This window comes from Eptatretus burgeri, chromosome 3 (genome assembly GCF_056783735.1).
Source record: "Eptatretus burgeri isolate ZD-2024b chromosome 3, Ebu_testis_v1, whole genome shotgun sequence".
NCBI lineage: Eukaryota > Metazoa > Chordata > Myxini > Myxiniformes > Myxinidae > Eptatretus > Eptatretus burgeri.
The window spans coordinates 50,836,344-50,849,752 of record NC_140963.1 but is presented as its reverse complement, the minus strand read 5'-3'; the positions used below and the strand labels follow the sequence as shown (position 1 = coordinate 50,849,752).

Sequence of the window (13,409 nt, the reverse complement as noted above, 5' to 3'; positions counted from 1 at the left end):
GGTGTTTGGCCAAGTTGCAACAATGATTTTTTTTTTCTTTGTGTAGATTTTTGGCAGTACTGTCACTGACGTCACCGTTTCTGAGGACATTTTGATAACGCTTCACAGCAATGGCACAGTAAAGTTCTACAACCTCGAAGAAATAGTGAACAAGGCAAGCATCATCTTTTTTTTTTTTTTCCTCTTTCATTTCCCTTTATTTATTGGGGTGAATTCCCAACCAATTTTTTTTTTAATCCTTCTGGAGGTGGGGGAGATGAAGGCCGTTGTAGGCTGAAGAAGGTACAAAGACTGACCACTTGTACTCACCTTTCAATGAGACCCTACCACAGACATCACAATCACTACACATGTGTACCATCATTCATCCACATGTATGCTACCTACAGATCCTACCAATATCTGTGTACCCCTCCATCTCCAATGCTTATTGGTAGGTACCGATCCAATTCCAATTTAAACTTATCTACCGTTTCTGCTGCAAATACCCTTCCAGGAAGACCATTCCATGCATTAACTACTTTTTTGACTGACATACCCCTCCCTGCCTTGTTACTCTCATGACTCTCCTCTTTACTCTCAGGCTATTGTACCTGATCCTATCACTGTCTATTTTATGTGGACAGGTGTGGGAGCATGTGCAGAAGCAGTGCGTCGTTACGTCCACTCTTTGCCAATGCTCCAGGGGCCACCGTCTGGCCATCCCCATGCAGATGCTTGACCCATCCCCATCTCCTTGAGATGCTGATCAACCTGCTGCAACCACGAGGCATGTGGTCAGCCCATTGACCTCCTCCACTCACGAGGCTCCCTCGCTGAGAGAATCTGATGAGCGGGATCACTGTCAGGAAAACGAACCACATGTCCATACAGCCGCAGCTGATGCTCACGGACGATGCAAGTAACAAATCTCATTTGAATCTCTCTCAGCAACCGCTCGTTGGACACAAAATCTGACCAGCGATAGCCAAGGATTCTCTAAAGAAAACCTGGTACCAAAGGAATTGTCTCTGTCTCCGATTCCTGATCAGAGTCCAAGTCTCACATCCATAGAGCAAGAATGGAAGCACCAAGGACCTGAAGACTCGGAATTTTGTCCTCCTGCACAGGTACTGGCAGTGCCACACCCTGTGATCCAGTGAATCCATGACTCCCCAGGCTGTTAGGTAAGTGAATATCACTGCCAAGGTAAGTGAATCTCTCCGTGACCTCAACATCCTCACTACAAACAAGTACAGACAAGATTGCAGCATCTATGTCATTGAAAGCCTGGACTTTAGTTTTGACCCAGGAAACCCGTAATGTTGAGGTCACGGAGAGATTCACTTGATATTCATGTCTCTGCTGGCTGTGAGCCAGAGGTCAACAGACGTCTGAGTTGGGCCTGTGGAGTCATGGATTCACTGGATAATGGCGTGTGGCGCTGCCGGTACCTGTGCGGGAGGACGAAAGTCCGAGTCTTCAGGTCCTTGGTGCTTCGTCTTGCTCTATGGATGTGAAGCTTGGACTCTGACCAATGATCTGAGACAGAGACTTTATTCCCTTGGTACCAGGTCTCTTCGGAGAATCCTTGGCTCTCGCTGGTCAGACTTTGTGTCCAATGAGTGGTTGCTGGGAGAGACAAAAATGAGATTTGTTACCTGCATAGTCTGTGCGCGCCAGCTACGGCTGTATGGACATGTGGCACATTTTCCTGGTGCTGAATCTGCTCACCAGATTCTCTCAGTGAGGGAGCCTCGGGAGTGGAGGAGGCCAATGGGCTGAGCACGTGCCTCATGGTTGCAGCAGGTTGATCGGCATCTCAAGGAGATGGGGATGGGCCAGGCATCTGCTTGGGGGATGGCCAGATGGAGGCCCCTAGGCGGAAAGTGGACACAGCAACGCGCTGCTCTGGCGCATGCTCCCATACCTGACCTGACCTAATCCCGTAATCCCAGCGGCTCCGACTCCTCATTCAGCACCTCGAGGGCCCCTGAAAGGATATCCAGAGTCTCCGCAAAGATGACTGCATCATCTGCGAAATCAAGGTCAGAGATCTTGACATTCCCAAACTATGCACCGCAGCTTGATCTTTCTGACATCCTCCCCAGAATTCAGTCCAAACAAGCGCTGGAAAGTGTGGGGGCCAGTTCACACCCCTGACAAACTCCTGTAACAATTGGAAATAATTCGGAGATTGTACCACCACATCTCACAGCACTCTCAGTTCTCAGCACACTCAGACATCAGATTGATCAGTTTTGGTGGTAATCAAATGCCTTTGAAAGTATTTTTGTAGTACCTTATCAAATATCTTTTGAAAGTCTCGATACAATACATCTGCTGCACTTCCTTCATCTACCCAATCAGAAACTGCTTCATAGAACTCCAATAAGATTGTTAAACATGGTCTCCCTTTGGTAAACCCATGCTGACTGCCTTTAATTTGTTTGTATTTATTTCAATGGTTCCTCATCTGATTCCTAATTAATGTATCCAACACCTTCCCTTCAACCGAAGTTAAACTAATAAGTCTATAGTCCCCCAATTATATTCTGGATCATTTTTTTCAACAACGGCGTTACATTTGATAGTCTCCAATCCTCCGGACTCCAATGAGCTATTAACGATATTAGTTAGCTTGCAGCTTATCTGCTTCGCCACCTCCCTCAACACTTGGATGCATATCATCTGGCCCCGGAGCTATTTATGCTCTTCGCTTTTCTCGACATTTCTTCACTTCCTCCACTCTGACATGGATCTTCTGTTAAAGCCCTTCCTCACCTCCTTGATAGATTTTCACCTGTTCATAAATCCCATGACTGTTCTTGTGTAAATGTTGAAGCAAGATAACTTTTTCATAAATCTGCCATCTCATTTTCATGAGTGATCAACTCCATGCTATTCCTCAATGGGCTTACACTTATCTTGACTTGTTCTTTACCCACTTATTTATTTAAAGAATGCCTTGCTATTATGTTTAATATTCTTGGCCATATCCTTCTCGTATTATCTTTTGGCTTGCCAAGTTATTTTATTAACTGCCCTCTGTTTACACCTATAGTTTTATGAGTCTGAATCCAGTCCTGCTGTTTTATACCTAATAAGTGCCTTTTTCTTTTCCTTAATAGTTCTCCTTAACTCACTGCTCAAGCACCCTGATCTATTTCTGCCTCTAGCTTAATACCTCACTGGTGTACACCAACTTTGCATTCTACACATTTGCTCCTTGAAGATTTCCCATTTCTCTGATGCTGATTGTCCTATTGTTAGCTTATTCCAATCTGCATCACCCAGCTCTCTCCTCATGCCCTCAAGGTTTGCCTTCCTGAAATACAATAGCTTTATTCTACCATTCCAAACTCTTCACAGAGTCCTTGCACACTTGGTTATGATCACTCATCCCTAAATGCTCTCTTGCCTCTTCTGCCTCCTCCTCCTCCTACACAATCGTGGGATCATTCCTTAAAAAAAGTCACTGCACTCCCCTTCTTAGGTTTATCTATAAACTGGATCAAAAAGCAATCCTGGACGAGGTTTAGAAAATCCTCATCTGCTCTGCCCTTTCACTTTTCCTGGACCCAATCTATCCGTGGCAAGTTAAAATCACTCGTAATCAATACTCTTCCTTTTAAACCTACCACGTGCTTCATGGAATTCTTCATGTATCCTTCCTTCCTTTTCCCTCACACCAAGAGCCCGATAAATATATCTTACGAGCGAACGAAGTGAGCTTAATACTTAACGCATGCACGTGAGAGAATAGGAAACAACAACAACAACAACACAATACCCCTGGCTATTTGGAATCCGTGTCGTTAGCTATGACCTTTTGCTTCCGGTTGTTTTTAAACGCTGTGCGGTGTATTAACACGATTGGGTTTTATTTGTATCTTGTGAATATTACTTAACACGTGCACATGAGAGAATAGGAAACAAAAACAACACAATACCCTGCCAATTGTGAATCTGTGTCGTTGGCTATGACCCTTTTGCTTCCGTTTTTGTTTTGTTTCTGGTTTTTTTTTTGTTTCCGGTTTTTGTCATGGAGAATGATGCATGCCGGGAGATCATGACCGGAAGTATTTATTTATTTATTCAATCTGCTTTAATACAATTTTATACTTCCGAAAGTGATTTTTTTCATGACAGGAAGTGTTTATTTTGTATTTAACATTACCGGGAGTGATTTTGAAACTCTTTCCGGAACTTATTAGCTCGCCTGTTCGAAGAACAGAGAGCTATAGCGATACCCCGGCGTGAGCGTGAGCGTCAGCGTGAAAATGTTAAATTTTTTTGTATTATGGAAAAACTCCTCGACGGATTTCGACGAAACTTGGTGGGGGGGTTAGGTATGGTCCAAGGGTCATGCCATTAGATTTTGGACTTGGTCCCCCCCCCAAAAGAAATTTAGAGAGAAAATTTTTTTTTTGCATTTCTACATGTTTTAAGTGATTTCCAAACCCCACCCCCCAAAAAAAAAGTTTGAGAAAATTTTTTTATTTTTTTTGCATTTCTATATGTTTTGTGATTTCCAACCCCCCCAAAAAAAAAGTTCGAGAATTTTTTTTTGCATTTCTACGTTTTAGGTGATTTCCACCCCCCCCCAAAATTATGAGAATTTTTTTTTTTTTTGCATTTCTACGTTTTAAGTGATTTCCAACCCCCATCCCCCCAAAAAAAGTTTAGAGAAAATTTTTTTTTTTTTTTTTGCATTTCTACGTGTTTTAAGTGATTTCCAACCCCCACCCCCTCCCCAAAAAAATTGTTAGAGAAAAAAATTCTTTGCAACTTTTTTTTTCAATGAAATTTCGGGTTTTTTTGCATTTCTACATGTTTTAAGTGATTTCCAACCCCCCTCCCCCAAAAAAAATGTTGGAGAAAAGAACTATAACTCTGTCAGCACTGTTGATATCATCTATATATTAATACTGAAGGACCAATTTTGTGCTCCTCCGAGCGGTCGCGTCGTGTTTTTCTCGGTACTGTGACTGGACTGAAAGAGACTTCGTACCTGTGAGAGTGCATCGCACATAGTGGCAATAGTCAACTTTCAAATCTGAAGCAGAATAAACACACTTTTCGTTTGACATTCGTTTATATGGCGACATGTGACGTCACCGCTGAGAGGCGTCAGGACGTCATGACATCATCGGTCATTCGGCGACGTCATTACGTCTGTCATCGACAGACCGTTACCGCTGAGAGGTGTAATTCCACTCCTCGAAAATAGCGTCTGCAATGTAAAACCCTCTTCTGCACATGCTGACTCCCTCAGAATGTGAATTTGACACAAAAAATGTAACAAGAAACATTGTATCTTCTATCTATATATTAATACTGAAGGACCAATTTTGTGCTCCTCTTCGCGGTTGCGTCACGTTTTTCTTGGTACTGTGACCTCGACTGAAAGAAACTTCGTACCTGTAAGAGTGCATTGCACATCGTGGCAAAAGTCAACTTTCAACTCTGAAGCAGAATAAACACTTTTCGTTGAGATGGGGGCGAGGAGTGAAGAGGCGGGGGTGAGAAGTGAAGAGGCGGGGGTGAGAAGTGAAGAGGCGGGGGCGGGGGATGAAGAGACGGGGGCAGGGAGTGAAGAGGCGGGGGGCAAGGTAAGCAAATTTTTGGGCGGGGGTAAGCGAATTGAAAGCGAGAAACGAGGGGAAATGTGGCGGGGGCTTGGGTGAATTAGGCGGGGTTGAGTGTGAGGGGGTGGACAGGGGCGGGGGCCTGGGGGCAAGTGGGGTGGGGAATCAAGAGACAGGGGTCGGGGAGTGAAGAGGCGGGGCCGGGGTAATTAAATTTTTGGGCGGGGGTAAGCAAATTGAAGGTGGGGGGAATGGGGCAGGGACGGGGCATGACTAGGCAGGGGCAAGCACGCCCTGTCCAGTCCATGTCCTTCGAGTGTGGGTGAGCTGGTGAGGGTGGTTGAATGAACAGAATCCGTCTGTGACGGGGCTTCGGCTAGTATTTAATGAATAAGATATAAGGTTCACCTGAGTGACCCAGCAGTATTGGCGGCAGAGGTTTTGCACTCTCCCGAGTGCTCCCCCTCTAGTTTCCTTTCTAATGTTTTTATCAACCACACTATTTTTTATACGCCCGATATATATATATATATATATATATATATATATATATATATATATATATATATATATATATATATATATATATATATATATATGTATATATATATATTGGGGCGTATTATGCGATACTGGTCGTCCGTCCGTCTGTCTGTCCGTCCGTTCCTGTCCGCACTCTAACTCCCAAAGTTTTCAACTTTCACGTTTCATATTTGGTACATACGTACAGACTGTGGAGACGGTGTGTCGTGACATACGTTCGTCATCTAAAGTGGTTGCCATGGCAACCTGGATGCTGTTTTCCATCCGATCTCTAAAGTGGTTGCCATGGCAACCAGGATGCTGTTTTCCGTCCGTTCCTGTCCGCACTCCAACTCCCAACACTACATATTACTTTTTCTCTTAGATGCATTTCTCATGGCAAGGCAAGTACCATAAAATTCGAACCATTGAGCGCATCGTTATATAAGCCGCATCCCCTAAATTTTAAAAAAATCTGGAATTTAAACACACATAAGCCGCACTGGTTTATAAGCCGCAAATGTTGCACAAAAAAACCAAGCGTAAAAACGTCCGAAAATTAGCCACAAAAAGTGATTGATCTTGATTTGAGTCTAATCTGAACAGTGGAAACACCCCGACCATCCATGCCATTGGCATTTCCTACCTCTGAAAGCCTTTGTTGACTTTTTGCAGCGAGAAAGTTCGCCCCTCTGTGAGTTTTGAATTCCTCGTGTGGACCTCTTGTTTCTTCATAGCGTACTCTTACCAAATCAATATCTCTCTAAATATATTCTGAGGTCGCAAACTCATCACTGAAGAAAGCAGGGAAACACACAAACAGCCGCGGCGATCAGGGAAGACACTTGGAGTGTGGATTGAACTTTTTCTAGCTCAGCTGTGGTTTACCTCGCTCATTCTACGTTTTTCAAGTTTCAGTTAACAATGCAAGGTAATAAACGTAAATATAAATACCATATAGATAAATAACGACGTCGATACAAGTAAGAAGAATAACCTCTCTGTGATGAGTCAGGAAAATAAATTTACTTTCTGCAGGAAGAGGAGTTTTACAGTGAGTTTTTAATTCATGAAGAGTCAAAAACAGTTTTGAAACCTAATGTGAATCTAAACATAGACTGGAGACTGACGACAACAACTTGATTTGGCCTGAACGCGTCATCAAGAAAACCCGCAACATCAGAAGATTTTGTCATGTTCATGTTTTCATTTTTTTTAACCTCCACCATCAAAGATGGATGGAGGTTACTGTTTTCACCCCTTTCTGTTTGTTTGTTTGTTTGTTTGTGAACAGTATTACAGAAAAACTCCTCGACTGATTTCGACGAAACTTGGTGGGGGGGGGGGTTAGGTCTGGTCCAAGGATCATGCCATTACATTTTGGACTTGGTGCAAAATCCAATATGGCCGCTATGGCGGCCAATTTGAAAAATATTAAAAAAAAATTCATTTTTACATGTTTTAAGTGATTTCCAACGCCCCCCCCCAAAAAAAAATTGTTAGAGAAAAAAAAAATTTTTTGCAACTTTTTTTTTCAACAAAATTTCGATTTCTTTTTTTTTTTGCATTTCTCCATGTTTTAAGTGATTTCCAACAAAAAAAAAACATGCCAAAATTATAATTGCGGCTGATTTTAGAACTTCAGGTGGATATACCCACGTAAAATCAATTTCTGTCTCAAGGAATCTAGTTATGACGAATGAATTGAGTATGTAAAAGGAAAAGTTGCAAACTATAACTCTGTGAGCACTGTTGACGTCAAATTGAATGAATAGGATATCAGGTTCACTTGAGTGACTTAGCAGTATTGGCGACGGAGGTTTTGCACTCGACCGAGTTCTCCCCCTCTAGTTTCCTTTCTGTTTTTATCTACCACACTATTTTTCACTGATTACAATATACAAATACATATATTGCTTTAAAATTATTTGGATCAGACTTCACTGCAATGCTTTAAAAAAATATTATTAGACTAGTCTTTTAAAAACGATAAATGTATAAACGGGCGAGCAATTAGGTGGCTTTGACACCAACTCTGGTATTTTCTTTTATTCTTGACCAGAAGTGATTGTTTATTTATTTATTCAATTATTTTTTTCCCAAAGTTAATTTTAATAAAGATATCTCCTGCATCATCAAAAAAATTTTTTAATCGTGATTTACATTATTTGATCACTGATCCCGAATCCAGGCCGAAGTAACTGGAAATTGCGTCAAAATCATCAGCTGTGCGGCGCTTACACGTATCACGGTATAGTTGGCAAGTATACAGTTGTGAACACGTTATGAGTAAAGTCAGAAGCGAATGTATGAAGAATTCTACGTTCGCTTCTGGGCTTTGCCTATTCCATATTATTCTTGCAATCTCTAATTTCTATCCATGCAGAATCCTGTCCATTAATTTGCTCCTTAACCCCAATCCTACCAACATATTTTACAACCTCATCTTACCAACTGGGGTCTTTTCGGAACCCAACTCAAAAAAGCCACTCAATTTCATTAAATCTGCCAAAGTTTCACATCAATGACTAAACATGGTGTTTTGTTGATAAAGTCAACAAACATAATAAATTTTAAAATAAAATCTAACATTAACTGACCAACTGGGGACTTTGATGACCCCAACTCAGAATCACTAAATTTCATTCAATCTGCTGAAGTTTCACATTAATGAGGAAACATAATTATTTTGATCAGGTGATGTTCTAGTGATAAAGTCAACAAACTTAACCTCAAAAAACAAAAATGTGAGGACTTGCTCGATACAAATACTATGTGCACAAAAATTGAACGACGACAAGTGAGGTCTTTTTGACCCCAGAAAGGATTCGCTTGTAGCTCTGTGCAACAAGGTGGGATCTTAAAACATCATGTATATTTATTCCTTGCACATATAGGTAAAAAAAACTAATAAAACATGAAATACATTGGTAAAAGAATGTAGAAGTAACATCAAAATGTATGCCTGGGGTGTAAAAAGACCCGTTGGTAGGGCTAGGGTTAATGTCACCCCTTTCTCTCGATGCAACACCGCAATTTTCCCGAATTGCGACACCCCTCTCCAATTTTCTCTTTCCTCTCATGCCTGTACATCTTACAGCCTTCAGGTCCTGTTCTCCAATTACTTCTCATTAAACCATGTCTCGCTTACTGCAAATATTTGTATCATTTTCCTCACTATCTGCTTTGGTTTCAAGATCTTCCATGTTATTATTTACACTGTTGGTGTAGGCATACAATTTTTAATATTTTTTTTTTTACACTTTCTGTAACTTTTTTGCTGCCTGGCTTTAACAATCATCTCATCAATTGCATTTTCCTCCTTTTATAGCATCTCCACCCTCCTCTCACCTAAAAAAGCCTCTTCTGAGAATTAGGTCCTAAGACTTAGCCCTCAGTCCAAGGGCCTTAAACTTTGTTACCTGTGACGGGGTAAAATGGGAAGCCACCACACCTCACAAAAGTTAGATGCTACACTGCATAGCACCTTAGAGGTATGAATTGTATACTAATACAGTTATGAGTGAATCAAGCTTTCTCAAGATATTCATTTTAATGTCAATTGGTTATTTAACCCAGTTGTATTTGAAAATATTTGGAAAAACAGAAAGAAAAACAAAAAGAGCTGTCCGTTTGCATTTGACAATGAAATCACGTCGGCTGCTGGAAATATGGAGATGGCGTATCTCCTGATCATTTGGAGAGGAAAGCTCGAGTGTGTTCAGTTACCAAGCAGCTAGTTAGTGCTTGCCAAGCTTGCCATTCCTTATCAATGGTTTTGAAGGATACACCTATGTGCGGGTTATATGTGCCAGAAATTTTCGTAGCACCCCCCCCCCCAAGAGTGGAGTATCCCGGGGGTGGGTTATTTGCGTGAAAATATGTTAATTAAAACAAAATTTACACCAAAGCCCGTTTTTGATTGTCAAAATATCTTTAACCATGTAACGAAGCATTATAACACTCTGCATACAAGGAAGACAAAACAATACTCGACAACTTGAGGCCAGGTGACTACCAACAATCCACAGCCTTAAATTTTTCCTTGCATACACTGCTACAAAGTCTCTTACCTTTGCATGGTATTTCATGGTAACCATTTGAAAGTGACATTATATATATGTGAAATCGCTTTGCTGTCCAGCTGCACTGCAAATGGTAACTCTGACTAGTTGTGTTCGCATGATTCCATGAATTGTGTGTTGTTTTTTTTTTTCCTTCTCTTTCTTTGTGTACAGTACAAGGTGAAGGAGTTATCCTTGGGAGAGCAATGCGAGTGGGATGGAAAATGTGGTATTGTAGGTTCAAAAGCCTTTGGAATTCCCTGTAATATCCAAGTGACAGGTGAGGCACATTAAGCTCATGGTCTTGCTTGTCTCCTGTTTAAGCTGCTATTGCATTTGATCTCTTTCCTACACCTTGAAGGCTTCATGCTAAAATTCACACAAATGTAATATGCAGTCGGTGGATTATCTGATTTGGTTGACGACAAGGCGTGTACAAGTCTCCATTGGGGGTTGATTGTGGTCAGACTCATTATTTAGGGTTACCATATTTGAACTTTCAAAAAAAAGAGGACACTTTGGAGAGGGCCACTGAAAAAATAAAAACACACTCTTTTCAAGAGTTTTGGGCAATCGTATCGGCAGTCTCATTAGATGTGTTCCGGACCTCGATTTGATTTTGACTGCATACCACCGTTCTTCCAGTCGAAATGCTGAATTATTACTGGAAATACTGTGCTTGTCTGAGTCCACATGATATTGTAAATCAATAGCACCTTTATTTGCCACAAAGACGTATGTACCAAGCACTCAAATTCTCTTTCTTCTCGATACTTCGAAAACATGGGAAGTTCTGCAGTGAATTTACACTTTCATTTTGGCATTGTGTTTGAGGGTAATAAATCAAATAAAGAGCTCTTGCAGAAAATCAAACAAGTGTGTACAGTCAAACAAGTCAAACAAGTGTGTAAAGTCAAAAATCAAACAATGGTACAGACTCAGAATAGACACTGAATCACTGACTGAGCATGGCACTGGACTCTCTCTCGCTGGGAGGTTGGACTGGAAGTGGATGTGTGAGTGTCGAAGTTCGAACACATCCATTACGCCATGAGGAAGCAGTACAGAATTGTACCAAACTGGCCTGGTCCAATCATTACACAACCGCATTTTATCACCATAAGAAAATGTACAAAAATGGTTTAACCGTTTAAATAAAGTAAAAAGGTATCCCAAATCTTGAAATGTATCCCTTTGAAAATGCAAAAGCAAAAAAAGGCAAAATCTCGGACATTTTTAGATATTTTAAAAAACCCAGTCGGACGGAGATTTAAGGACCGAAAAGAATGACACGTCTGGGGGGGGGGAAACTGAAAAGGAGGACATGTCCTGTCGTTATTGGAGCCATTGATCATTTGTAGAGTGAGTCGTTGCTACTTTCCAAGCTGTTTTCAGACGGTCATTTTTTTTTCACCAAACTTTGATTTTAACTTTGACGTTAGAATACAAAAAAACAAACATGACATATTAACCATAACTTTTTGTGCTGTACTTCTCAAAGTTGAATCGGAGCAAGAGAACCAGGAAGTGAGAGAGCGTGCATGTATAAACTTGTCTATGTAAGATCAACACTGATTGGTTCATCAGATATGATGTCAATGGCAATTTGAGCCCCCATTGGTTAGCTCACAATCGTCAGTATCTCTGGCTCCGATTTGGCTGGAGCGGACATTCCTTGACATGTTTGTTTAAGACGTGTACAGATGAATCTGCTGGTCCTCTTAAACCATACCATTAATGCCATTGAACCTACTTTATAAAACAATACAAGCCTTGAAGCTGTTGTTACTTAATCTGATTTTGTGAAGCATGTCGTTATTAATTTTTGTTTCCTCACTTTCAATCTTTGAAGATTGAGATGTCACAGCTTCGAAAGGGAAAAGTCTTCAGGGCAAGAGACATACATGTTTTTGCACTCACCCGTATGAAACACAATATCAGTGCCACAAGAGTCACTCTGATTATTGTTCCATGGCAACTGTCTGTCACGTCACTTTGCAGGTGAAAACATGTGGTTGGCGAGCGATAGAGGTGTCTTCAATGACGTCTTTTAAAAAAAAAATCTATATTTTTGTACATATCGAAGGCAAGGCAAGACAAGCAGACAGAAACATTGACACCATATAATTCTATAAATATATGAAAAACCCATGGTACTGGATACGGTTTGAGGAACAACGTGAATGTTGTGTTTTTACACGTGTTTATTTCCAAGCTTGACCATGATGGTTCTCATTGAGCACCAGAATGCACAATTTCAGGACTTTGCTTTAAATCTCTCACTTCCCCTACAAGTGTAAACACTTAAGACTTTAGGGGTTGTTTTTTTTTTGTTTACCACTCACTTCCCTTTGACTGGTGTTTTGTTCCTAGAAAGTTGTTCCCCAATGAATGAAATTTTGACTATAGATGCAAATACTCTGTGACTGAGCTTTTTTTGTACTGCTTTGCTTTGGTCCAGCCCATCCTTCCTTGCTTTTTGAAGCAAAATGCCACCTAAATGAGTTGAGCATTGGAGGGTTCCCATGGCACTACATAATCACGCCCAATGGAAATAAGAACAGGGGCATCTTTCACGTTCAATCGCTTGAGGATGGGGCACTGGTAGGTTGATGTGACACCTTTTCATTTCATTTTATTTTACTCCAGTGCACAAGGCAAAGTTGCTGGTACAAATACAGTCATGCGCCGCTTAACGACGTTTCGGACAACGACGGATGGCATATACGACGGGGATCTGCCAGCTCTAAAAAAAAAAAAAAAAATGTAACTGAAAAATTCCTATCGCCGAGTGATGTCGTCGACGTAGCACTGCCAGTCGTATAAAAATAGCACGTACAATTATGTACGCTGTACAGTACATAATACTTCATAATGATAATAAACGACAGTGTGGCCCTGTTATAATGCGATCGTTGAGGTCCATAAAATGTCATCGCGAAAAAAACAGGATCGTGCTAAATTGGGATTCAAGGAAATCGGCTTTCAAACTGAACCAATGTTTGCACGTTTACCTTCTTGGAAGTATATTACCTTTGAATTGAAGAATTCCGCGAATAAATCGTTGTTCTTTGTCGACATTAAAACACAAATTTGTTTTTAGTGAAGCTTTTTATGTTGTTAAAACAATTGCACTGTTCCGAAAAAAAATATATATATATTGTTGTGGTTGACGAAATTCGCAAACCACCATTCAGGTCCCTTAGGTGAGATATCTCTAAGTATATGTGTAGTTAGTCCAAACCCGTTGTTT

The 13,409-nt window shown here is 40.9% G+C and overlaps 1 protein-coding gene across 6 annotated transcripts in view; it reads left to right on the top strand.

Moving 5' to 3' along the window:
• DCAF17 (DDB1 and CUL4 associated factor 17) overlaps window positions 1–13,409 on the top strand; it is a 70,437-nt gene that overhangs the window by 39,528 nt on the left and 17,500 nt on the right. For all 6 annotated transcript variants that reach the window (XM_085873262.1, XM_085873263.1, XM_085873261.1 and 3 more), the window contains exons 8-10: window positions 47–154; window positions 10,331–10,436; window positions 12,618–12,760. In XM_085873262.1, the coding sequence (XP_085729388.1) occupies window positions 47–154; window positions 10,331–10,436; window positions 12,618–12,760 (357 nt within the window). The remainder of the gene's footprint in view (window positions 1–46; window positions 155–10,330; window positions 10,437–12,617; window positions 12,761–13,409) is intronic.